The 27,801-nt window shown below is 38.2% G+C and overlaps 1 protein-coding gene across 3 annotated transcripts in view; it reads right to left on the minus strand.

The window, feature by feature from the left end:
* Nucleotides 1-3,601: 3,601 nt before the first annotated feature.
* RHOBTB1 (Rho related BTB domain containing 1) overlaps nucleotides 3,602-27,801 on the minus strand; it is a 54,180-nt gene continuing 29,980 nt past the window's right edge. For 2 of the 3 annotated variants that reach the window (XM_075505282.1, XM_075505281.1), the window contains 7 exons: nucleotides 15,624-15,809; nucleotides 12,911-13,878; nucleotides 12,364-12,482; nucleotides 9,837-9,987; nucleotides 8,010-8,098; nucleotides 6,391-6,496; nucleotides 3,602-5,887 (listed from right to left, as the gene is read on the minus strand). In XM_075505282.1, coding sequence (XP_075361397.1) covers nucleotides 5,718-5,887; nucleotides 6,391-6,496; nucleotides 8,010-8,098; nucleotides 9,837-9,987; nucleotides 12,364-12,482; nucleotides 12,911-13,878; nucleotides 15,624-15,745 — 1,725 coding nt within the window. In that variant the 5' untranslated portion in view covers nucleotides 15,746-15,809 and the 3' untranslated portion in view covers nucleotides 3,602-5,717. Of the gene's footprint in view, nucleotides 5,888-6,390; nucleotides 6,497-8,009; nucleotides 8,099-9,836; nucleotides 9,988-12,363; nucleotides 12,483-12,910; nucleotides 13,879-15,623; nucleotides 15,810-21,763; nucleotides 21,820-27,801 lie in introns of all 3 variants that reach the window. The other variant, XM_075505284.1, reaches the window with a different exon arrangement.

The following is a 27,801-nucleotide window of genomic DNA, read 5'->3' on the forward strand; positions in this document are numbered from 1 at the left end:
ATAATGCCAGACACTCTACACTTGAAAGTGCTGATGTGATATAATCAGCACAGGGATCCACAAAACTTTGCAAGCAGGCTGTAAGTCTAATTGAGGACCCAGGAGAGAAATCTAAAGAAATTCCTTTGTAATATGTAGTGCACAACTAATATTTATAATAGCTGGGGGGGGGGGGGGGGGGGGCAATCACATCTGATCATCCAGTCAGAATGACCAGCTTATATTTAATGACTAAGATGCAAATTTAATCATATACTCTTAAACTGCTGCTAATTGTAGGGGGTTTCTTTAACCTGTGAGGATAATTTGGCTACTCAGTACTAATACCTGAAATGCCATGTAATCCTTATTATATAGCCATACCTTAAAAAAATATTAATCCCCGTGGGGAATAAAGAATCCTTTTTTTAAAATGTTAAAGGCAAGAAAAATTCTTAAGAAAATCCTCCCCGTGAAGTGTCATCACCTGGCTGCTTATCTGAAACTTCAGAGCAGCCAGAATGGGGTGAGGGGAAGAGAGAGTCCTCCAGTGTGGCTGCTCAGACCTGTGCAATATGGAGGGATGGCACCCGGCTTGCTAATTTTATCTAACGGTGAACACTGCTTTTCTTTAAAGCTGAAAACCAGAGCTGGTATCTACAGGGAATCTACCCATCCCCAATTTAGCATCCTTAAATGGCACCTGAAATACTGCTGTCCAGGCTGTCATACGGCTGGTCCCTGTGCGTTCTGTGACTCGGTCTCTGACTTTCTGAGTGTTTTTTGAAAGTTGTTTATTTTATATTTTTTAGCTTGAAATCCCTAAACAGGCCAATACCTGGCTGCCACAGAGCTTTGTTCTTCCACTATGTGCTGTCCCAGTGAAGGAGACTGGCTGGAGATCCTCCATACGCTGGGGTAAGGTCCCTGCTGTTCTGCAATATCCTTCAACACGAGACAAAAATACATCTACCACGTCCAGCAGGTGGTACTGGGCTCCTCTGCAGGCCAAAGGACAGATTGTGGGGTATCAGTGCTATACAGGAAAGGACTTGAGATGAATCAGCAATATAATGTTTTCACAGTAACCGGTGTCCCCCCCACTTTGTGGAGGGGGGATGCAGGACCTGCATGATGAGAACAGCTATTGCTGCAGAACAGCCCAGTGGGAAGTTGTAGCTGTATGGCCTGCTTACAAATGAAATAATAAGACTAAACAATTATAAAGGAGCCATTACAATTCTATTGTCCCATGCTAACTGCTCTCTCTGAATCACATCTTTATCTCAGTTTGACTTTATCTAGAGCTGGGATACATTAGCATAATCATCCTTGCATTCTCTGATGTTAAAATTTTCTTCTTAGTCTCCTGCAGCCTTGTTCCAAAAGCTTTTCATGTTTCTACCAGAAATCAAGATTTCTATGTAAGCAGCAGTGAGGGATTTAGTTTGCATGTATAAATATACAATAGTCTCACTACTCTGGCTGCTAGTGCAAAGTGAATCCATGATATGGGTTATATTCTCTTGGCTAAAGGCAAAGGCATACGTTAGCTGACAATGAATTATCCTATTGCAGAGCCTGCAGGATAGGGATTATTGCTGCTAACACACTGTCTTATCCTGTATGCAGTACACAGAGCAAACTTCTGTTAGCAGATTTGGAACACAGGCAAGTGATAATGTGTAAATTCATTAGGTGGCATCTCAAAGCCCAGTGTGTGTGGGGGGTATCACATCCATTTCAATAGGAATTTTGCCTGCAGGAGAAGTAGACTCATGCAAATGCTGTTAGATCATTTTAATATACCAAAAATCTAAGGGGATTCAGGAGTGGCAAGCAGCCACCTTAAAGACACCTCACTGCATAGTATGTACCTTGGATTCCAACCCAGAGTAAATAAATGCTGGCCTATCCAGTGACAAGAGTAAAAAGACTGTGATCTAGGAAAAAAGAGATGGAACAGGGACAAAACTGTAGTTTCATCTGACAAAGCAAATCTCTTCACCAGGCTGTAATCTTAAAAAGTCTGGAAGAACTGAAATATTTCACCATCCTAGAGTTTAAGTACCAAAATTAATCCTATTTAGCACATCTGATCTTTACCTAAACCTCTTTGTAGAGAAGATGTACACTTGGCCCTCAGAGCAGGATTTCCAAGATGCTTTCAGCCGGTCTCCCGGTTCTTGTTACTGGAACATGGAAAAAACTCCCTGATTTTACAAATCAAACACTTCTAGGCAAAAGTTATTCTTGAGGGATATCTGTGGGTAAGTTGCTGAAGAATTAGGGCATAAAGCACCGTGCTGCTCTTGCCTTACTTGCTCTGGTACAATCCTGCTTTCAGTGCTCAGAAGGGATGTCCATATTAGTCTCTTCTACTAGGCAACCCTTCTTAATGCACCCACTATTTAGGACTATCTAGCTTACCGTTGCACGCTTTGAGGCCTGATCTGACTAAAAGACAGTGATGAGCAGGTCTTCAGTGAATGAAATTAGTGAGTTGTGGCTGAAGTCTGGCCAATCTCATCTTACTCACAAAACACTTTTTTTCTGGCTTTGGTGTGCTATTTGTGGGTGGGAAGCCACAGAAACCGGTTTGTGTTGCGATGCAGAGGAACTTGCTTGCAGAAATTCTGTCTTAAAGAACAAATAAAAACCCCACTGTTTCTAAGAAATAAGCTGAATGAGACTCCCCAGAAACAAAGGACATGCAACTTCTTTTAAATGGTCATAATATTTAAAAAAGAATGCCCTGAAGAGCAATGCTTCTGATTTGCTCCTTCCTTCCATGCTCCTGGTTTTATCATAATCAATCAAGAGAAACATTTTTACATCTACTGTCACCACTTTTTCTGTTGAGCCCATTACCTTTTCTAGTTGTAAGATCAAAGAAATAAAATTTTGCTTCCAAAAATAAATCACTGAGATATGCAACATTCTCATAAATCAGCATGTTAAAAAATGTATAGTGTGCTGAATGTGCTTACTTTCAATGACCTTGGCATTGCTTAATAGCTTTAAAAAAAAAATCATAAACATGGCATCCTTTGCATGACATCTTGCAGAAATCTTCTAGAAAAGCACCAGCTTTCTACCTCTATCAGTTAAACAACCTATATTCAGGGAGGTAGTTGCTGAGAGTCCACTAACAGGTAACGAGAGATTCTGTGTAATGGTTGACAACTAAGGCAGCGAGAAAGCAGGGAAAACAGTGTCTGTACAAAGTTTAGAGCGTACTGAAAACCTTATGGACTTCCTGCTGTTTACCTGCATTTTTCCTCCCCATGTCTGTCATGACTAATTAGTTTCATGTCCCTTGGGTAATATCATGGTAATTAAATATCAGAAACCATGGGGAAAAGTGGCAAGAGATTTTTTTGCTATGCAGTTTAACAGTAAGTGACAAGCACCAACCTTCCACCATCATATACAAACACTGTAGGATTTCCTTGTGACATTCCCAACCATAAATCCTAATATGCCATGCAAGTATCAGTTCAGTAAAATTCAATGAATGATACCACAACTGAATGCTTACAAGCAGCACTAAAAAGGGTGACACCTAATGCAAAATTTAGGAAGCTTCTTCAAAGAGCTGGGAGACAATTTGTAACTAAACAGTTTTATTGACTTTTTTTTGCAAAATAAAAAACACAAAATAACCACCAAGATTAAAGGCCATAGACAGCATTAACCAAATGAACCAGCCACTTGGTTATAGTAGCTGATTAACTAGCACAACTGGATATTATTGCATATACCTTGTGTTCATTTATATACCTACTACAGTTTGGCAAGATTGCAATCATACAGTAGCTTTGGTTGTGTAAAACCTAGTAGCAATACTTACTTAAAATGTGACTGGTTAACATTTTATGACAACAGGTATTTATCTCATCTTAGTCTTGACACGTCTTCTCTCATTCATTCTTCTCCTCCACAATATACATTATCACTGACCAAGAATTAAGGATACATATTTGCAACCATCATTTATAGCCCTTCTTTATCACCATATGGTGATGAGTCTTATAGGGGTAGGAATCTGTCACTTGCTTTCCTTATAAAAGTTTGTAGAGCAGCATCTCTTTCCATGCTGGGTGGCTTCTACCATCCTGTGGTAGCGTTTGCCGAGAATTAGTCCATTCAGAAAGCAAATATGTAGAAGTGTATATGGCTTTCAGTCCAAAGCCTTTCCTGACCTACAGTACTGGGGTTTGACTGTACTGCCTTGCCTCTGAATACAGAAAAAAACACAAACAAACAGCTTTTCACATTGGTATGCTGAGCTGCCAGCACAAAACAATATTAACGAACCTAATACACAACACTACCTTGGTTACAGAACTGTGCCTGAGACACTGTACAGGATTGCATGTGTATGTTCTACAGTCTATGTATTTTAGTTTTGGTCTTTTAAAAAATGCTCTCATCCTTATGTAATCTAGCGTAACACTGCAGCTTTAGAGTAATGGTTGATAAAAAGTCATAAGCACACAGGCTCTTTGAAAAACTGGAGGCTTTTTTTTCTTGCACCACTTGTGCAGAATTCCTGCCTTTCTGCCATCATTTTGGCCCCAGCTTTCTGGGAATATCTACTTCCAGGGGAAATCTACGGTCTATTTAAAAATAACCTAACATTTTGAGTTCTACCTGGGAAAAGCTATAAAACAATTTGGATCAAGCTGAAGTGATCTTGTGTGTGAAGACCCTTCTTCATTTACAAAATGCTGTAACACTAGATAACTCCTACTTGTTTTTGCAGCCCTTTCATTTGCTTGCACTGAAGCAAAAAGGAATTTGGCATGAGGAATGGCTGCAGGGTTAAGATCCTACAGAAGAAGGTAACTGCCATGCAGTAATTCAAATGCAAGCAGTGTAACTGCTTTTTGTATTCAGATCCATACTTGTATAAGGATATAAATTAATAAGCCCTTCTAAAGGATTTTAGAAATATTCTCTTTGATCTAGACATATAAAACCTCTGAATACTTAGAATCACTAGATTTCACATGGCCCACATAGTCATAATTATTTGCACTTACATGGCAAATATTAGAAATACATTTGCCTGCAGTTGAACAGGTAATTATACTGCCTATTATTCAGCTGAGCAAAGATCAAGCACTCTATATCTTGCAGTTATTGGATCTTATTCTAACCCTTTACTTTAGAAAGGGGAAATAACCATCTAATTATATTACCAGTGCAGAGTACTTAGTTTAAAAAAGACAACCTATACTAGGCAACTAGATTTTTTTCCTAAGATGACTTTTTATAAGATATTCTAAAAGCGGTCTCTTATGACTGAAGATTGTCTATTTCACTGTACTCACATAGTAAAAATAGTTAAAATCTAATTACAAAGCTGCTACATGGTTATTTTGTGGTCTGTAAAATAAAACTGTATCCAGAATTTTATCTGAACAAAATACAGCAGACAGTATAAAAATATTTCCCAACTGGAGATTGAAACATTAATGCTGGAATTTTTCTTTTTTGTATAAAAAGAAATGTAATAATGGTAGATATTTATCTGCTTACTAGCCAAAAATATATATATATTACCTCGAGGAGCTGTTCCAGGCTCACTTTCAGTGAGGTTGTGCTTTTGACCCTAGCAATAATAAATGCACACGTGGAACAAAGTTTCCTGAAAACCTGAACTACATCTTATTTCTAACAATCAGACTAATTTCTGACACTGGCTATGGATTTCCACTTATTTGCTTTGTTCAGGCAACTACAGCAGAGGAATTCCAGAAGCACCACTTCCGCTTTGAATGATGTTTATTCAGTGCAACATCTTCCTTTTCTCTTTCTTTTTTAACTCGCTGGTAGTGATCTTCTTCCTTTAAATACCACACAGGCGGCCAGCGATGCCTCTCAAAATATTCTTGATTATCTGATCAAAAAGAAACAATCAAAAAGCCCCCAAACAAGCCAATAAGATACACAAATCCCAGAAACGTCCGCAAAAAGCTATGCCGCTAATCATTTATCCAGTCTCTATTTTAGCTGGCTTATCGGGGCATTCCCCCAGTTTCCTTATATGCCTTACTTACAGGGTGAAAAGTGGTTGCACTCAAGAGGCCTTAGTCCACCAAAGAGTGTAAAAAATCAAGCCCTTTATGGGGTGTATTTTTCATTGTGGAGCCTGAAAATAGCTCTGTTCCTTTTAGCATAATTGAAATAGGTATAGAACATAACGCTTGCCCAGGAATCAGGCTAATGATTATGACCTTTCTTTACAGATAAGAAGAATTTATGAATGCTACTCAAGATAGCGCAGAGGTTCAGTCTCATGGCTTAGCTATCTGAGCTCATCTTTGTCTTCATGTTTAATCAGCTGGGTGGGGAGAAAGAAGGGGAAACCTCATGGAAACTGGGGAGGAAAGTTGCCCATACCTGAAGATTTAGCTTTGATTTCCTTGCGGAATTTGGAGCAAACACTGTTATAATTGGTGCAGATGTAGTGCAAGCACCAAGCTGCCAGCTGGTTAGCATTGTGAAACTGTAAAGAAAAACAAAGAGCTTATTCCATTTCCTGAGGTTATAATTCATTCTGCAGCCCCAATTGACAACTAAAGCTAGAACGGTCCCCAGCAGATTGTATCTGGCAGCACTCTCCCAAGCATACAGGGAAGCTTTTGAGGCTGAAGTGGCCTCTAGATGCCCTAGACCTTGTTGCACAATTCTGCTGGAACAACCAGTGGCCCAAAAGGCTCATGAATAGGTGCTTAGCATGCACAGCATCTGGCAAACTGCATTCAGTCCCCCACAGGATCTGAACCCAAGGCATGCTGGACCTGAATTTTCTGGTATGATTATACCAGTCATATATTCCTATCAGTTACTGCAAACACTGCTCTGAAGTAACTCCCTGGAAAACTATGCTCGTTGACAGAAATTCAAGCATTACTGAAAGCTCAATACAAAATCTTGTACAAACTTCCCATGGTTGTAAGGAAGCATAGCTATAACGCAGGTCAGATTGTATAGCGTGTATATCTATTTTGGCATTCTTATTGTCTACTATGATCTTCTCAGGTTATAAACACATCATATTGATGTAGGTACTGGGCACAGAGGATATCATAACAGTAGTTAAACATATTACTTCTGTCTTCAACCAGGAGAAAAAAAAAGAAAAAAACACCCTTCATAAAAATCGAAATTAAGTGAAGTGAGCTGCCTTTTCTTGGAAGGGGTTCAGTCCTGGTTTTGCAATAGCATTATAGGTATTGCAAGAGAGGCACTTGAAAGCAGCTGCAGGAAATCTTGCATGGTGGCCAGCTTGTGCTGTATTTCAGTGCTACTTAAACTCCAGACTTCAAGCCAAGCGGCAGCCAGACTCGTCATTAGTGTGAAATCAAAAATAATAAAATTTAAAAAATATTTTAGCTTGTACTACTGTATTTGGGAGACTGCTGTATCACTCCTTTTGGAAAACAGAGGTGTGCAGTTTAACTGTGAGCTGTGGGCTCTCTCTTGTCATGGTTTCTGGGCCTCAAGAAACATTGAAATGTGTTTGAACATAAAATAGTGGGATTTGCACTCACTCTGAACTATCAGATGACTGGCTCCGAGTAGCCAGTCTAAGTGTCAAGTCTAAGAATACAAAAAATGTTGCCTTTGCAATACAGGTCTAAATACATCTACAAGAACTGAATTGAAAGGAATCCAAGAATCAGTCACCATTACAAAGCTGAACAGCTTCATTAACATCACATTTCATGTTACTGAAGCATGTCCATGAGAACGTGGAGCTTGAAAGTGCTACAATCAAGAAAAGCTAAAATATATACTTGAAAGACAACGCCTCCAAGATTACTTAAATAGATGTTTCAACTTTGAACTACTGGAAAAGCCATCTTTAAAATAGAAGAATAAACTAAGTTTTATTGTCAGTCACTCCCAGAACTGCAGACTTTGAGCCACTTAGAAGCAATGCTCAGAACCAGTAAGGTGCTGAAAGCAAGTCCTGCAGTAGGCCAGAATAACTTTAAAAAACAGCACACACTGACCTGTGCCAATTCCAAATAGGACAGTACTTCTCCATCGATTGCGATGCCACTCATGGAGGCTTTTGTCAGCTCTTGTACTGCATGCTGTTCTGTTAGAGTAGAAAGCTCATCACTCACATGGAAAATGGTCACATTTCAAGGTCAGATCATCCACAAGTAACAAAGAACCAAGAAGGCATGTTCTCCCTCCTCCTAGTGTAAACTCTAGCATTATGCAAGTGGCACATTCACCCAGATACCCTGAGCAACTTCAGATTTGGGTGAAGTCAAATTCTGGCCTTTAGAGTTGTGGCTGGAGATTCTGCATCACAGGTATAAAGTGTCTTGCTCCAGCGGAGCACAGCCCATATGAGGATTTGCCCCTTTGCCTCAACCCAAACTATCTATTTCTGGTTTCACACACAATTCTTACCTCTTTCTTACAGAAAGTGAGCCTGCAATTAATAACCACTTACAGAAGGACAAAGTTCAGCAGCCACTAGTCTCTTTCTGGCAGAATGGATGGGTGTGATATTCAATATAAATTAGAAATAGGGATCAGCTGTCTCTTTTGGGTAATACAAAAGCAATAGTCAAGTTTTTAGGCAACAGTGCACTTGCCATTGCATTGTGGATTTATTAACGAGTATACCCACAGCACTGATAAGGAAAAGCTCACTTCAGGCCCTCTTCAGATTCTCAAATTAGTCATTCCTAGGGATCCAGATGAAGGCTGACCAGCTGCCCCAAAGTCACTTCAGTTCAAGAGTCTCCTTAACCCTTTCCTAGAACCATTTCCTAGAATCTTAGAGGTTTGAGTGTTTTTTGGGAAATGTTGTCAGCTGTCTACTGGGTCCCGTTGTTGGCAATCACCTTTGGACTCAAAATTATTTTATCAAGAATTAAATGGAATGAAATATTCTTAATACTATATGTATGTTTATGCTGCAACTACTTAAAAAAATAACCAAGACTTCAGTTAAAATGTGCGTGTATAAAATCAGGCAATAAAGATTTGGTCTGTCAGAACCCGTGAAGACAAGGTACACAGTCCTGATGCACAACTGAAGGAGAGCTAGGATTTGGTATGTGATTAAATTTTGCCTAAATGTTGTCCTGTAAATATGTGTAGCTTTGCTTCATCTGTCTTTGACCTTGGCCATGCCTTCAGAACAATGCAAGTTACATACATAGAGAGAAGCAAACAAACAAACAAACAAACAAACTCCAGAGGTCTGAGGTGTGTATGGATTTAGTTTTAAACCTAAGTAGTATCCTATCCTGTAATTTTTCCTCTAAATATGTGATTGAAAAGTTTTTCTTCCTGAAATGAGGGCTGAATCCCCATGTATATACCAAAATATCCAATTCCCATCTAGGCAGTGAAAAGGGATCCAGACAGCATTTCTAAAAAACATGATCATCTAGATCAGTTTTGAATTGGCTCAGTTACTCTCTTCAAATAGAAATGTATAATGGATCACTTCATTCATTACATAATGGAAAGCCTGGGGTCCATCCTGTTTTCAGGTAAAATAAAACCGACAGAATAGATATTACAAACCACAGACATTATATCAGTGCTAAAGAGAAGGTTTACTCTTTCTGGTTTTAAAGCACACAATACTTCAATGTTCTGAGCTGGTTTAGCACAAAACTAAAAAAGGCAAGAGAAAGGCAAATACATTTTTCTAAGTGAAAATATCAATTTGTATTACAATATCCCTTTCAGAAAAAAAAAAAAAAAATTCCCTGACACTTGAGAAAATCCTGTGTGTTCCAAAACCATTAAAACATGTTTCAGCCATTGCAGAAGACACTGCATTGGACAAGGCCACAAATTCTTACCTGCTAGTGCAACCAGGTGAGGAAGGCAAAACCTATTTGCCAATGCAATTAACTCAAGGGTGTCCAGTTCCTGACTGGAGGACAGTTGCTTGGTATACAAGTAATCTAAAACTGCTTGCATGGAAGTCTTGTTTATGTTGGGAAGAACTACCTGGAAAAGATATTTAAGGAAAGAGTCTCTAATAATTAAGGAATTTTCATATAAAGGCCATATTTCACTTCTGCCACTTTGCTGGACTGTCTCTTTTTCTCTTCAAGTAATTTTAGAAATGCAGGGAAAACATTTTTCAAAAAAGAAATTTCCCATTAAAGTTCGAGAAGCTGCCAACAGGTAAGCATGCCTCCAGAGTCAGATCCTTTGCCAGTTTACATACAAGCAACTCTACCCAAGTTACTGGAATTGGATCCACATCAAACAGTGAATCTGTTCAATGCTTTCTAGCCTGCGAATGGACAGCTTTGTGGGATACATAAAGCCATTGAGCTCTTCCCATGCCAAACCTCCCTTCTTGAGGAATGCAATCTATCTGCTCCTGGCAAGGCATACTCTGGGGATTCTGAGAATAACGGAAACCAAAGGATAACAAAAAACCCCACCCCTTTCAGGCTGTTTATAAACAACCAAATTATCCAAGTAAATGATGGTTGGGAAGGGACTGAGAACTGAAGAAATGAAGCAAAGAAAATGTAAACCATTTCTGCCATACATGTGTAATTAAGTGTAACCACTGTGTAATGAAACTAATAAGACAAGGACAAAAGCTATCTAATTTCTCGCCAGCACAATCCTAGCTCCACTTCACTGCAGGGAAGCCTAAAAGAAGAGGAAGGAGACTTAGAAAGCCTCACTGTAACCTATCACTGTAGCATCTCAACTTGAACCTGTGATCACTCCTTCAAAGAACAGGGTAAAACTGATTCTTGCGGGGCTCAAGGTTGCAGCAGGTGAGTCTGCTTCCAATACCCATGCTAGTCGATCCCATTAATCAGCAGTTTGTAACGTACATCTTCATAACTCAAGAGATGCTGGCACTGAAGAATGCACTGTGGATTCTGAAGAACTTGCAGTAAAAAAAATGGCAGAGCAGAAAAATAATAATAAAATTATGATGAAGAATTAAATGTACATGCAACTTAATCTGACTGCTTGGAACCAGTCAGCACATACTTCCTGCTAGAAGGGGGTTAATCGTTCTCATGTAAATGGTTGTTGACCTTTGAGGGCTTGTGAATTTTCCTTTCAGCTCTGCCTGGATGAGTGGGATTCAAAGCCAGATCTGTTAGTGCTAAAGGATGAACCTCTTATGCACATCAGCCACTCTGGGAAGCAGCTCAGTTCTCCAAGTAAGAGGAGCTAGTTGTGAAACTCATTCATTATTAATATTTTTTTTTTAGTGCAGAGAACAGTAAATTCAGTGAATGAGTTTATAAAATGTTGTGTCCTGAATACAGAAGAAGTAATAAGTAAAAAGTAGATGGCTTTATTTTTTGTAAACCAGTCAAAGGAAACCATTCAATTCATATCTACCTATATTTTAAAACTTCCAAAAGCATTACTGAATGGAAGCTAAATATTTTAAATTGGAAAGATGAGCTAAGACTGTTAAGTTAATCATTAAAAATAGGCTGGTAGAAAATAAACGTATATTCTTCATTGCCAGATGTTGCTTAGTAGAATCAAACTATGTATTTTTAATGAACCACTTGTTGAGCATGCCTGTGGGAAAGGAATTATCTTTACAGCTGTATTAGAAGAAGCAAGAAAAATCTAAGTAGAACACAATATTCCAGAATATTAAACACAAAAAACCTGGACTCTTCATATAAACAAGACCCGTAAGCATGGAAAGGAACAAGAATATCAAAACAAAAATCAAAACCGGGGTATGGATAAGACACAAGAAAAAAAAATATTAGCAGACTGTTTAGAACTTGAAAAACAACATGAAGGCCCCTGAAAATAAAAGGCTACAAAATCTTAATTCAAAGCATTGAGATCTTTTATACTGTATTTTATACCTGCTTTTCTCAAGAGGACAAGCTGATGCACTAGAGAATCTGAGCTTAGTTTCTACTGAAATACCGTGAAGCCAGCCCCCTTTTCTATTTAACTCTCCATGTTCTTTAACCTTTTTTTCCCTTTAATTCCTTCCTCAATGCCCCTGCTCCAAGTCTTCTTTGTAATGCTTCTGACTGTATAAATATATATTCACACAATTTTAAAACTCATTTTAAAGACATTCACAAATCCATATTAAATCCCCCCCCTATTTAATATGTTAAAGGATTTCAGGTTTAAACACACGTTCCAGCATTGGAGGAAGTCTTATGCCTTGCAGAAAATATGTTTTCCTCCTAGGCATCCTAATTTAATACCTTAAGAAGAAAAGCATCCCAGGTCTGCAAGGGAAGAATAAAGAATCATTCCAGGGATTATTGCAACCCTTCAAAGAGATACAAAATGATGCTTCCATCACCCTAAATCCATCAGACATGATAAGCAAAATGGGCAAAAATGGACAAATACCTCACTGTTTGAGCTTTCAATAAATGATCCTCCAAACATAGCAGACATCCATTCACAGCTACAGATCAGCAGTGGCTTGTGGGCATTTATGGTTCCATCATCCAATTTAAATGTCACATCTGCCATGGGAACAAAGAAACAGGCATGTTGCAAGTCTGCGTTTAAAGTGAAACTGTGTCTCAAGAATGTATGTTTCGCTTGCACACTGTTAACCAAGGACTTATTTCACTTTCCATGACCTCCACCCCGAAGACAACTCTAGCATTTTATACAGTTAAATAAAAAGCCTCACTTAAAAAGGGGATATTGGATGTTCGACACTTTGGAAAATTCAGTCATGTATTTAAAAGCTTGTGAGTAGATTTTGAGAAATTAAACTGCAGAATCCCAAGATGGAACAGTTGGCCTGGACTAACACTATAATTTTGGGCTCAACCCTCCTCTCAGAACAATGTAAGCTGTCACAGTTTTTGAAGTCTGTGAAGCGACAGTAACATGAATGAGAAAAGAATTACTGCTTTTCCTGTTAAAGCATGTATTTACTTACCAGAAAATGTCCCTTTGCAAAGGCACTCTTTTATCCGATTAGCTTTTCTGACATGAAATGCTTTAGTAATCTCTTGATTCATGAAGGCTTCTTTATTCGTAATATTCTCCACCATCATTCGCAAATCAAATACTTCCAAGATTTCAGCAATCTGAGCCAGTCTTGTGAGATCTTTCTCATTTTCATCCAGTTGCCCTGTGTATAAAAACTGCAAAACAGTTTTAAAAGGTCCGGCCTGCACAGATGCATCCATTTTTACCACAGTTACAGGACATGTCCTATTCGAGACAGGATTCACTTGCATTTCCTTATGCACACTAACAAACCCCTTACCCCAGGATGACAGAGATCTTGCTGAAGAATTTGTTTCACCAGGTTCGGCTTCTAGCATGTTTAAAGAGTCAGTACTTTCTGGTGGGGGAATTTTAACATCAGCGGATTTCAAGGATGTCTCATCACTGTCACCATTTGTCTCAAGGTGACTTGTTAGAGCATCCTTATTTGTATTTTCTTTATTACACTGTGTTTCATCCAAGTCTGGATTTTCCTCACATTCCATTAAGAAAAGGTCATAAAACTTTGAAGAGGAGGTAGCTAGGTAGATCTTGTGAGCAAAAATGTAGTCCTGTTCCTGGAGAACAAACATAACATCTGCACACAGTGGGCTGTCCAATAAATAACCAGCTTCATTCATGCTCGATATGGGACACTCAGGAATTTTGATAACCGGAGGAGGGGCTTTTGGAGGTAGGAATGGAGCCTGAAGCAAAGGTTTTTGGACCTTCTTCAAATGAGATTTCCAGAACTGCAGGTGTCTTCTGGAGATCAGGGCAGCTCTAATTGCATTGTCAAACACATCTTTAATCCCAAACTGGTCAAATACACTGGTTTCATAGTACGGTATCCCAAGTTCCTTGGCAACCTCTCTGCCTCTTTCTGGTGGCAAAATGTCTCCTCTTTTAATCGGCCTAGGGTTAAACAAAAAATAAACCTTCTCACACACAAGGATCATCACAAAGTTACTCCAGAAAGCATGGAATTTTACAAAATGTCTCAGCACCAATTCTGAGATAAATATCATTCAAATGAAACAAAATATAAAATTAAGCCAACAAAGCCCTTTGGAAATCTACAACCATGACTCCAGAGAGTTTTAGAATAGCGCATACTTGTAATTTTGTTTAAGTTTGGTGGTGTCTTTCCATTGTTACTAAAAATATGTAGAAATTATTTGCACAAAATAGAGCAAGCCTTCTCTCTCTTAAAGGGAAATTTACAGTAAAAAAGTTGATAGGATGCTTGAGAACTTTCATTATTTAAAAAATCTCCTAACATCCCTTTCTACTCAGATATTGTCAGTATCTTTCTTTGTATCCCTCATTTAAACTCAAATGGAAATTCTCATGACATAGAAATGCCACAAATATAGCTAAATATGAATTGAGAAATATTTCTTAAGCTTATGGTTTTTAAAGAAAATCATAGTAGCCTATGACAAAAGTGTAACTGAACACACACTTCAAGAGATATGCCTGTTTTGGCTGTAGAAGCATTATGTGGGAACTCATGAATTTCCAGAGCAGCTCTAATACACGACGTAGGGTAAACAAACCAGAAAGAAGTCTGGGCTAGGATCCATTTTCCCAACAAAAAATCATCTCACCAGAAGACATGACCCAACAGTGCATTCTCTGAGCATACCATATTGGGCAGACACAAGTTGGCACAGACTTAACACACTCCAGACAACAGCTTGCTTTAGTTGCCAGCTAATAATCAGTTCAGGTGGCAGAAGTCTGTGCTAGACATGCAGAGTACTGATTCAAACTTTATTAATGGTGAAATCAGAAAGGAGGATTAGGGCAGAAGAAGAATTTTGAGTTTTGAAAAAACATTTCCCTTTAGAGAGTCAACCAAAAAGCCCACCCCACCCACACAATGAAGAAAAAATTAATAAACAAACAAACCTATGAAAATCATATTGCTGAGTCAAGAATTTAAATGCAGTGCAATGCAAAGTTTTCTATGAGACCATGAAATATTAATTCAATCCCTTTGTAGAAATTTGATACAATACAGTCTTTAATTACAGTCTTTAATAAATGAAACTGGTCTCATTCAAATTCACATAAAAGGAGGAAATTAGAAATGAGCAGGTAATTGTAGGGGTGTTTTGCCCAAACATGTAAACACTTGTCTTTTGAATCTGGGAAAAAGAAAGCTTCTCCAGAATGACCCCAAACTCTCTTTTAATCTCAAAACTCCAAAAAAATTGATTTGCAACCACTTTATTTTCTGCCATGATCTAGGATTACATCTATAAAAAATAATAATTGAGAATTAAGAAAACTTGAGTAGAATCTGTCAGTTTAAAACAGTACCTGACAGTAGTGACAGGGTAGGGCACAATACACATGTTGAGATGGAGAAAGACATATATGAAAACCTCAGGTAACCATTATTATCTCTATATTATTGTAGTGTTCAAGCACCCAAACATGTTTAGATGTCCAATGTGCAAAAATATTGTGGAAAACATAACTGCGTGTGTTAAAGAACTAACCAACTAAGACAGAATTAAAAAGAAGAAAGCATATATATTCTCATTTTACCAAAACCAGGAAACTAGGCTCTATCATTTCTCTTTTGAAAGTATTGTATCTGATTAACAAGGTGATTTTTTTTTTAATTCTTATTTTTGTTTAAACTTTACCTTGCCAAAGGCCGTCTGGCTCTGTTAACAGCTTCAAGATCTGCATAGCGGAGATCTAGTTGGCAGCCCACCAGAATGACAGGTGTGCGAGGACAGAAATGCTTGATTTCTTGATACCACATCGTTTTCACATGATTCAGGGAATTAGGATTAGCAATTGAAAAGCACAGAACAACTACATCAGACCTAGAAAGGCAACAAGAAAATAACCAATTAAAACCCAACAAACATGCTTTCCACTGCAGCTTCACCTATTTTCATCACTCCAGCTTAAAGCCACTCCACTCTACACTTTGAAAAATGCGCTGACACCCAGATGTCCGAATACATGTTGTTTGTGCAGAGGTTTGATAGAAGCTACACATTTCACCACAAAAGCATGGTAGCACAAAGCCACATACCTAGGAAGCACTTGCCCCTCCACGCCGAGAGATGATCCCTGCACGTATGAAGAGAGGTAGGTCTTGCCATTCTCTACTTTTACACTACAGTTATTCACAGGCTGTCATTGCTCAAGAAATAATTCTGCTGACTGGACACCTAAATTGCAATTCAAAGATCATTGGCGCTTAGGAATTAGAAAGGAGTTATGCAAAACTTCAGAACAGCCACACAGGCAGACACAGATCACTTCTGAACTTGTCATGGAGAAATACCTTTACTGCACCATTTTAGATACTGAGGTGGTCTCCTTTGCAATGCACTTTGCACAGCAATTCTCTAACATCTTTAATAAATAACCTGTTAGAAAGGCAAATTACTGCAGAGTGACCACTTCTACAATATAAGCAAAAATAAACATTACAATGAAAATAAGGTCAGTAAAGCATAGAATAGGACAGTGGCTTAAATCAGAGTAAGCATGACAATATTTGCAATATTTGCACAACAATTTTAAAGATTTTAAGAAAACAAAAAGTACTTCACTAAATAAACTTGCTTTATAAATTGTTAAGTATGAGGATTAAGTTTGACAGTTCATCCACTAAACCATCACCTAACTCCTGACAGAGCTAGCACCCTAAGGCAGAGAAATGCTTGAATACTTGTCTCAGGGCATTCCTAACTTGGGGCAATTTCATTATTTATAAACTGGGATGGGATGTTACAAAAACAGTTTTCAAGCTTTTAGGGGTCTCATGGGGAAAAAAAGAAAAGAATAAAAAAAGTTGAATTGAAACTCTTAAGAAAAATTGTGGGGAAGGGACATTTTGAGGAAGCAACTTATTGCTACAAAATTGTCAGCAGGATAAGCTCAGCAACACCACATCTGTCTCACTTCTATTATTCTTTAATTTAGCACAAATGTGTTGTGTCTGCAGTTTGTGTAATGTATACAGCAGCAGCAGTGAATCTTAACATTCACCTTCTAAATAATGAAATACCTCCTCAGTATTGCTGCTTCCTACATTTCACTGCGGGCACAGATATATCCAGCAAGACCATTTCTAAAGATAGCTGCATACAATACAGGTACTGCTGTGAGCATAAATTTAATGCAAGAGAAATGCTCCTGCTCCAAGTTCATATCTTACATAAACTGCAACACATCTGTCATACCTAGAAACAAGGCCTTTTCAAACTGGGAAGTTATCTACTAAATAGTGAAGTGGTAAGCAGCTAATACACTGGTCTTCTACATAACTGAGGTAAGCACCCTTTCAACTCAAACTTGCTCTATTCAAGGTCACGTAAGAGTAAAACCTAGGCCCCAGCAGACATTTGCTTAGCTCCCAGAAAGGAGAAATCAATGTACAGCTAAGATAAAAAAAATTGTGTTACACATATTCTAATCTGGTAAATCGTTGTTTAATTCAAGATCATCAGGATTGCTGGAGAGGCAATCGTTGGCTGTCTGGCTGGTCCTAACTATAACTAAGCATCTTAGAGAGACAGACTGTCTTGTGTCCTTTAGAAATTAATACCTAAGCCAAGTATTTGCAGTCACGAGTATCCAACCCTCCTGACTCTACAAACCACAAGACACACATCACATCTCTCAGAAAACCAAAAGGAAACAGCTCCAGCAGCAGTTCACAGGCAGGAGATGACCACTCTCCCCTGCAGCGCTGCTGCTGCTGCTGCTCAATGCTGGACTGGCCACAGATCTGGGCTCCTGAGAAGAGCCAGTGATGATCTGTTTCCTTGGACAGGACAGGCCCAGACTATTCAGCAGACTGGCCCCAGCACAGCCCTGCATGTATTACAGCCCTTGCCAAGGGAGTCTCAGGTTTTTGCCATAGAGCTGCATGTGGTTCTTGAGCAACTCATCACCTCTGACTTTCCCTGGGTGACCATAAAACTGAGCTGGAGAAAGCCGATTTCTTTACCTGTAACTCACAACACACATAGTGCAACACTAACAGGACATTTCCATCTTACTGCCTTCTGAATGAAGTGAAAAACAGAATAAAGAGGTTAAAAAATATGATTTGCATATTATTTATCCTGTGTTAAAACCTGGACTTCCCCATAAAATGAATATCCTGAGAGTTCTGTACTGAACAGGGAGAAATAAATGACCCTGTCCCATAAACAGGATGGATGGGAAATGACTGGGTAGTGAGAGAGTTTACATGCTGAACCAGCACCACAGCTGGATCTGCTAGCTCCCAAAATACATCCACCTTTATCATAACAAATTAAGTTTTCATTCAACTCATAAGCATAATTTGCACTATTAGTACAAACTGGAGGCAGTTATATATGAGGAAGATTAACTGTCTACATAGGACTGAACATTTGAGGAAAACTGTCCTTTGGAAACTTTAATTAAAATAACTACAATACCTTTTAATGTCAAAGGCACATTTACAACTTGCTAACGCCTCAGTATAAAGTTTGGTTTGACATTTGTTCATACAAGCCAGAACCTGTCAGGTTAAAATAATGCATTAATATGTCCTAAACATTAAAAATTTACCAATGTTATTTTAATATTCTCAGGGAACATAAAAGGATAGGATTAAAAAAAAAAAATCTAATTTATTGCAGTTTTTGTGTGGTTTGGTTAATTGGAGAATGAGAAAGGATGAATCAGGTTTACTTCTGCTTTCTTCTTTCTCTCTGCAGCAATATATTCACAAATACAAGCTGTTTTTTTCTAAGAAGAAATTTCATAACCATTTCCCAGCAAAATTCAGGAATGATTCAAGAAACATTTCCATACACTTGAATACCAAAAAGTGGTTTAGAACTTCTCCATTACATTCCTCCCAGAGCACCATCCAATTGAGATGGGCAATAGATAAGGCACGGTGTGCATCCACCTTTGTTAAATACAACAAAAGCATGTGATTACATTTACTGCATATACTGATGTTTGATACTGAAGTATCACAAGAAACAAAGATAAGTATTAGAAATAACTCAAAGAGAAATGGTAGCTTGGATATCCAAGACACTGTCTTGTAGATTCAGTGGTACATGTTGGAAATGCATAACTCATTTATTCTTACATTCTGCTTTTCATAGGTTTATCAGAAGAAATTGTGAATCATCTACTCTTATTATTTGAAACATCTGAACATACTTAAGTATCACCAAAACTCATAACTTCTGTGTGACTTGCTCTAGCATATGATCAACCACCAGTGAAACACTCTGCATCACCAATGTAAGAAAACAGGTTTGTTTCTACTCACTGGGGCTCCAAACAGGGGATGACACAATGTAGATGTGTGGGACTAGGCAGGTGGAAAAGGGGAACAGATTCTCTCAGCTGTAGGCAAATCAACCACCACTCACACGTTTGTCACTTCCTGGCTGACCAGACTCCTGCATTGAAGTCTCACGTTAAAGTGTAAGAGCAGTGTAAGAGCACCTCAAACACTCCCCTTGGAGTGGCGGAAGTAATTCTTAATGCAAAACATACACACGTGAAGTCAGCCTAGCTTGGTCTAAACATAGCTATGGACTTCCTATAGGAGGCTCCTGTGGGCAAAGAAAGAACCTTACCACCATTTCGATGGCAACCCATCTACCTACCATAGGTACTACGTCAACGCGTTCAGTGATATTTTCCCAAACTTGGATAAGAACAACTTTTAATGGAAGCAACTACCCCTTTTTTTACTTCAGAGAATGAAAAGAAACCCTCTGGACAACCAAATCGCTGGCAGAAATCAGCACATGGTGTGCTGCCATCCTGTGAGCTCCTAGTGTGTGAGTTATGAACTGTAGCAGATGTACAGAGAGCAGTCCAAGTCACTGCCGAAAAGCAAGCAGTATAGCACTGACAAAGACAAGACAACTTTAAATTATCAACCTCAGACTTCAGCAGTAGTCAAGCTACAGGTAACCATTGTAACCACCTGGAAGTTACTCTGCAATCACTACAATGAGAAACTCATGAGGTGAGGGAGGAAAAGCAGTATATTAGCTATGTAACAAGTCTTTCTGATGGATCTGTTAGAAGCAGCAGTTAATGTTTTCTAACTCGAGCTGTTTTGTGTAACAGAGCACTCCATTGGTTTGGGATTGAGATTTTGAAAGACTCATCTGCTTCCATGCTGTGTGTGTTCCAGAGCTGGTATAATGAGCTGCACTGCAGATGTACCTACACACCACATTGCTGATCCATCTCTCAATGAGAAACTGCTACATATTTTCTATCTTCACTAATACTCTTCTTTTAGACAGAACTTCAAGGAAACAGCAATATTAAATGATATCTCATATATTCCATGGCAAGTGTGTTTAAAAGTTTAATGTTTCATAGTTTGAATCTAGAGTTATAAACTGTAGTGCTGGCTGCAGATACGCTAACATGGGTTTTTTTCTCGCTGAAGAAACAGGCTGCTTTCTGAAATGTACACACTGCATTACCTAGGAAGAAGTTGTTCCCTCTAGTTTATAATTTACAAGTTACTGGGAAAAATTGCTGCATGTAAGAATTGCTGGTCATGTGTAAGGGGTATCATTTGCCATACAGTCATGGAATAATACTGTTGGGTTTGGAAAGGGGGAAAAAATAAAGCTGTGAGGAATACAGAATGTGAAGAGGAGATGTCTCTGATCTGGAAATCAATGCAGGGAGTGGGAAAGAGGAAAAGGAGGAAGACTGAACTGTATTGCCATGCTTATCTTCTCATCTTTCTAGAGGACAAGTCAAAAGTACATATCTTGTTTTAGAGAGCTTAAATGAGATCCCTTAAATCTGACAGAATCAGTTTAAGGATAGACAAATTATATTTTGGCTGACAAAAATTCCGTTGCACATATTTAATCAAATCAAACTTTAAGAATAAACTTGGGGGGGGGAGGGAAACACAGTGGATTTCTCCTATTATAGTCTTTATTTTTCCCTATTTTTAGATATCAGCTTTCTTTGAGAAGCAAGGTTGAAGTAAGGAGTCTATTAGAATTTGGTAGAGAATTCAAATTGTTAGACTCTCTTGACTTTACCAGAACAGCTAATCCTTAGACATATATTTATCAATAAAAAGTTGTTTTGCTTTTACTCCTTCTGCTCTCATTTTTTTTTTCCTACACACTTCCCATAATTTTCCCAGGATTTCTCAGAGACATGTATCACAGCTGAACTTATCCCACTTGAAACCAGAATTTGACAAGAGCTATCTCTAGTGTCCACCTGCATAGTCCTTCAACCACCTGAAAGGAAAGATTGTGCACGGCAGCAGCCTGAGTCCAAATACCAGCTCCCAAGTTCCCAAACACAGTAGGTTCAGGCACTAGAAGGCCATCTAAGAATTAAATTGGGAATCTCATTTATGGCTGAACAAAACCCTGCTACATCTCCATGTCAATCCAGATACATTTTGAAGAGAGAGATTCACTCAGTTATACAACATTTTTCATGCATGCATCTCACTGAGCTGAAAAAAAATTGTGCAGATAAGCAAGGCTGATAAAGTTTTAAGTGGACTCAGTTTTTAGTAAATGCAATTGCAGCCATCACATGAAATGAGAGGAAATTAATTAAGTGACTGGTGAGCATAACAAAATGACCTGAAGACACAGGACTTATGTGTACACACACAAAACAGATGAGAGGCCAGGAAAACTAAAATGCAGGGGGTGCCTGGCAGGTGAAGAACTGAAGGTATCCAGGTAAGGCAGGGCAAGACCATGCAGTGCCCTGGACATGAGCAGGAGAATCAATTAGTTCTATACTTTACCGACAGCAGTGAAGCTTCTTAAGTACTGGTGTAATGTGCGAAACTGTCAAAATGCCCTGAAATATATTCAGATTTTGTGGTGAGTAGCATGCAGATGTATTTCTAAAATTTCTGTAATATCATTTTTAGTAGGAAACAACAGTAATAAAAAGAAGATAAAGCTACCTTTAAGAAAATTGCATATTTCAAGACTGTGCTTCAAAAGTGGAGTTTTCCCATATATTCCTTACAAAAAATATATCATTCTTAAATGTTAAGCATTTTAAAATATCTTCTGTTTCCTTTGAGGTACTCATGGGAAAACAGTGGTGCATTTACAGAGAATGACAGAAAATGTTTTGATATCACAAAGAATGATTAAAATATCTCATTTTCCATTGCAGAAATGGGTAAGAGCTACTCTTATTGTACAAATGCGTGACCAGCAATAGTGCTAAAAAGAATGGCAAAGTTGTGTGGAACAATGTAACAAGAGGAAAACAATTTTATTTTTAATTTAAAGGACTGCTTACACACTCTTGGAATTTGGTCCATTTTATTGCTGGCTGTAAGAAGTAAATTCACCCATAATTCTGGTTCAGCATTTACATATGAAAAATTCAATCTTAGTACTAAATAGAACTTTGCAGTTGAAACAGGCTGCCTGCAAGGTACCCTAGCATGATCCTGGGCCAAATTTTGCCAGTAGACTCAGTAAAACTCTCTTTGGAATCAGGTATATTTGCAGTATGCACATCCACCATAACATACCAATACATGCCTTTTTCCCTTCCCTGGAGCAGAGATCTCGATTACTCCATTTCTAACACAGGAACAAAAATTCTATGATAAATAGAATTCTATAGATATTTAATTGAGGCTGAAATCCTGAAATATTCTGTGTATTACATGCAAAGTTGGGGTTTATAAAAGACACAAAGCCTGAACATCAAATCAATGGAGAACAATGAAAGAAAATGATAGAGCAAGAGAAGGTACAGGGATAGCTGGAACACATCTGATCAAGCCGGGGCAAACACCAAAACTCACAATATCATACAAAGGGACTGATAAGAATATAGCTAAAAGTGCTTTTGTAAGACATATCAGCTGACTGCTGTCTCCAGACAGCAGTCAGAAAATAAAATAATGGGAAATAAATTCACAAAACAATGGAGAATCCAGAAATATAGAGAAAGGCGGACTTTTCAAGCTTATTTTCTGTTATTGTAAGGAGGCAGCTTACAGATGAGAACTACATGCTATCTCTCTACAGAGAACCAACTAATTTTCATCAAAGATACTGCAGAAGAATAAACAAAAATGAAATGAACCCTTTCTTTACTCCTGGCCCCATCCTCCAAAAAAACCCAGGAACCAATGATCAGTCAGAAAAACATATTGAGTTTAAAAGAAGTAAGAAGAGATTTTGTTAAAACATCACTTGAAGCAACATTTTTAGAAGAAAAAAATTATTTCAAGGTAGGGGAGGGATGTAAGGATGGAAAGGGGGGGGGGGAAGAAAAAAAAAAAAAAAGAAAAAGGAACATCCAAAGCTAGGTCCCAAAATTCAGTAAAAGCATGATTCCTTATAAGGATGACTGATGAAGAACACAGATAGGAAGCCAGGGGAAAGACAAAGAGGGAGGTAAAAATCCAGAGAATATGAAAGAATGATAGGGTTTGGTTTGCATCCAGTATGAGAGTGACTTCTGAAGTCACAGAAGACATGAAAACTGAACATTAACAGATGCTAGATGCATCTCTCTCTCTCTGGGGAGAAAATATGGACTTGATAAAATTGATAAAAACTCAGTTTAAAACAGTTATATCTGGTTGTGCAGAGTGGTTTCCATATTCTGACATACGTATGAGGAAATCCAGACTGAGACCCTGAGACCCTTGGAGTAGAAAACAGCTCAAGAAATCCACCTACCACCTATTCACAAAGAAATAATTCACTAAGATCAAGATTTTCACGGAAAGTCACTTCCCAGGTTTAGCATTTCTGAAGATTTTTGATGTTGCCTTGCAGTCTTTTAGAATAGAGCCCAAATGCCCTCTTTCCACCCAGCCACTGACTTAGGAGAGCAAGGAAAAATGGAAAATTATGTAATACAACAAAAAACATTTGATATACATTTTTTCACTCCAGTCAAGGAAGGCTTAAAGCATTACAGGTGTCTATTACAGATAGCTTACATACACATCACGTTGAGCCTCAGACCCCACCAACAGTCATTTAGCACATACCTTTTTAAAGAAGGAAGGATTCCTAACAGCAATTCCATAGCAACCTCTTTATGCTCACAATATGGAACCAAGGTGGGATGCAGAGAAGTGGTAAATTTGCATTAATTTCACTGGTTTAAGTATATAAAGCATATACTTTCCCATCGACTGAGTGAAAAAGCCTCAAATGGTAATGCAGATAACAAAAGAAGAAAAAACTAGTGCATACACACACCATATCAGAACAAAATTACTTGAGAAAGCTATCTCTGTGAAGGTCTCTGCTTATTCTAGTCTTCCTGGGGGCTGATCCAAGTCAAACTTGAAAGAGAAAAAAAAATCATAACAAATATTAAAAAAAAATGTTTTTTACAGGAGTTCTGCAGGATTGCTTGATGAAGAACCTGAATAGCTTATAAACCACTGTAAAGTAGATGGGGAGGCTCACAAATTTTGGTATTTGAAGATGATTCGAAGATACTGCATATCACTTTCTGTGGCTGCAAAACATAGCAAAAGGAAGCAGCCAAGGTGAGAGACACCTGAAAACAACTGGATTCCGCATCAGCTGACCCTTTGCTAACAAAGCAAAAGACTGTCTTGTGTCTGTTAAGTGCTACCTGCTGTGAAGACACATCTCTGATGATCCCCTCCAGCCCACACCAGTAAATGGCTCGTAAGGCATGTGGAAGGTGGAGAATTATCGTTACATAAAAACCAGGATAGCAGGACTGCAGAGGAAAGTGTGGGCTTTCATTCAAAGCACTTGTGAAACCTTGGACCTTCTCTGAAGAAAGGAGAGGAGCTGCTGGCCCATTCTCAGCTTAGGCACAGGCAGTGAGTGACAGAGGGCACTGATCTAACTAAAGGCAAACTGAGTAACTCTGTGAAGACACCCACCTCACCCTTATCTCACTGAATTTGCTGAATGCAAATACCATTTTACATCAAAGCTACCTGGGTTTCGTTTTACAGAAATATCATCATCATTGTCCTATAAGAAACAGAAAACAAAACAACCCTAAAGAGATCGGTGGAAATCTTCAAATATCAGTGACAAATCCCTATTCTCATGGACCCTTTTCAGCACTGTTCAGAAGGTGTATTTCTATGGATTCAATTACATGGAAGTAACTGGTTAAGGGAATTGTAATCACAAAGAAAAAGATGAATGCATGTGTTCCTCTGTGTACACACAATACCCACAAGGCTTAAGAAATCCACTCACAACAGAAGAAATACTCTAAACATATTTTAAGAGGCTCTGTCAGCAGTCTCACAGCAAGGCTCATTCACATTTGTAAGTCACGAGGAAAAAGCTGTTTTCTGTCCATGCTGTATGAACAGATTTTGTTTGGTCTACAGCTCATATTTAAGTTGCAAGTAAATAAATCATCCTGGCTGAATTAGCTGACAAACCACATCCATGGTATTGAGAATAAATATTTGATTGGGACTGAATTAACTCTTTGCAGATTTGTGCTCATGTTTACACATACTAGAGCTACATGTATTAAAAAAACCCAGGATAAGTAGGATATTAATCAAATTGTAGTCAAACATGTTTACCGGAAAAAAATAAAAAAGAAGAGGATGCAAAAGGAAAAAAGTGCAAGTCAGTCTTTTTCCCATTTTGCTTTTAGAATTAGTTTGAACACAATGATATATTGACACTCTCATTCAAAACCAGATTGGACAGAAGAATAGAGGATATTGAATCCTGACAAGTTGAAATGTAAATTAAGATGTTTTCATGTCTTTACACATGCAATTTTGTGCCTCCCAGGGAAACTGGTACATAATAACTTGAGCTTTATATGAAGTTCCCACCTTATTTGCAGGCTTAGAGAATACAACAGCACTGAGACTAGATTGTTATTAAACAAAGAGGTGACTGGGAGCTGGAAATCAATACGCTAATCATAACAAAGACATTGTCATTTTACAACATTTCGGAGTGATTTTGCATCAAATGAAACTGTAGGACAATATCAACAATTCACTGGCATCACATACTGCCTAAGCTGAACTGAACAGGATACTTCCAAAACTAAAGCACACACTCTAGTTTAAGGAATAAAAAACATATCATGCTATAAAACTGCAGCAAATACTTCCACAAGTCCCTACAGCCACATCCCCCTCCCTCCCCGTAAGCTGTCAGGAACTGTTTCCCAAAGCTTCCGGAGGACTGTGATTACTAAACTAAACACCACACAGTAGAATGCAAGCTGGATCTCACTTTCCACACTCCCATTTTAAAGGACAGCAGTAGAAATATTAACTATTCCATTCTCAGTGGTATTCAAATATATTTCTCTCTTTCTGTCACACAAAAATAGTGGAAAACACATTCCTTCTGTCATTCTCCTTTCATGTCTCTATCTGTGAAAAATAAAGAATTAAGAAGGATTTATCTTTGCTGCAAGTCCTATTAACTGTTCACCCTGTCATCTATAGCATAATCTATTTATGTAACATTTTGTAAAACTGTATGGAACAATCTCTTCCAACAAGCCACAGGTGAATTAATGACCTGCTGGTTCTTCTTACACCATGTTTAGGACAATTAGAGGTCTTGGCTGAGTGTTTGGCTGAAATAAGCCTTCCCCTGCACAAAGGGGCATATGCATAAAAAAATGTTGAAGGGAACCAAAGGGTTATATTATTATGTGATCCTTCAGACAATGAGAAACATGGGACACTTGTAGGTGTAGCCTTGAGCAGCTTGGCATAAAATACGCCTTTCACTGTACTGCAAGATTTGACTTAGGTATAAGCAGACTGTAGTCCAATGTACAGAGGTGATTTAAAATCAATTCCTATAAATGTGAACATTCAATATTGGAAATCTCTTTTTAAAATGCTAAAATAGATAAAATACTAAACAGTTGGTTTTAAATGAAACGTTAATACCTTTCAAAGAAGCACCTAATCAGTGCTTACAATTAGGAAATTTTACAGCTGAAATTCTATCTATAAAATAGTTTCTTTAGAGTTTCCTGTTATTTTCTGCATTAACAGACTTGCAGAAAAACCACTAATAGAACAGCAGGTTTCCAGAACAGCTTTTTTAAGTTAATCAGGTTATAGCAAACCTGATTCTACACAGGTTCAGTTCTGCTAACATCACAAATGAATCACTGTGTTCATATGCTTAATCCCTCAAGATCTCAAGTTATTCACATCCTCCTTGGCATTTGCAGGATTAGAATCTAAGTATGTTGTTTCCCTCCTCTCCTGTCCTGTCAGTGAACGTGGGATCAGAGTTCAGAACATGTCTGATTTTGTTCTCCTAATCTCTAGTAATCTTCTCAGTGACACAGTATCTGTTGCAGAATATCAGGAGGCCACATCAAAGAGGAACAGTTAGTGGAAATGTTAAGTTACATCCATATTTATCAAAGTAGGCTCCATATGCTGCCAAAAGGTAAAAGAATATCTATTCACATACTCAAGTAGCACTAAATATTAAAGTCAACATTACCTTAAAGTCAGTAACTTCCCTCACTCACAGAGCTTATTTACAAATGGTACAGGTTGTGTAGCCCAGATTGTGTTGCTACTTCAGCTCCTGACACAAAATTCAAGGTAATTCATGACTCTGTGAAAATACAACTAACACAGTGCCATATACAAAGGACGGTTTGTACAAACTGTCATATGGAGTTTTACAGTGTGAAAATTTAACTGGTGGATTCAACCAAGAGAACTCTCTCCAGCAGTTGTAAGGCGTAGAGAGTAGAGAAGACTGTCATCCTTCTAAGTCACTTGTTTCATCAGGTAGCACAGAGAGAAGGAAAACAGTTAAGACAGTACATTTTGGC

The sequence above is a fragment of the Mycteria americana genome, chromosome 6 (assembly GCF_035582795.1).
Source record: "Mycteria americana isolate JAX WOST 10 ecotype Jacksonville Zoo and Gardens chromosome 6, USCA_MyAme_1.0, whole genome shotgun sequence".
Classification (NCBI taxonomy): Eukaryota; Metazoa; Chordata; class Aves; order Ciconiiformes; family Ciconiidae; genus Mycteria; species Mycteria americana.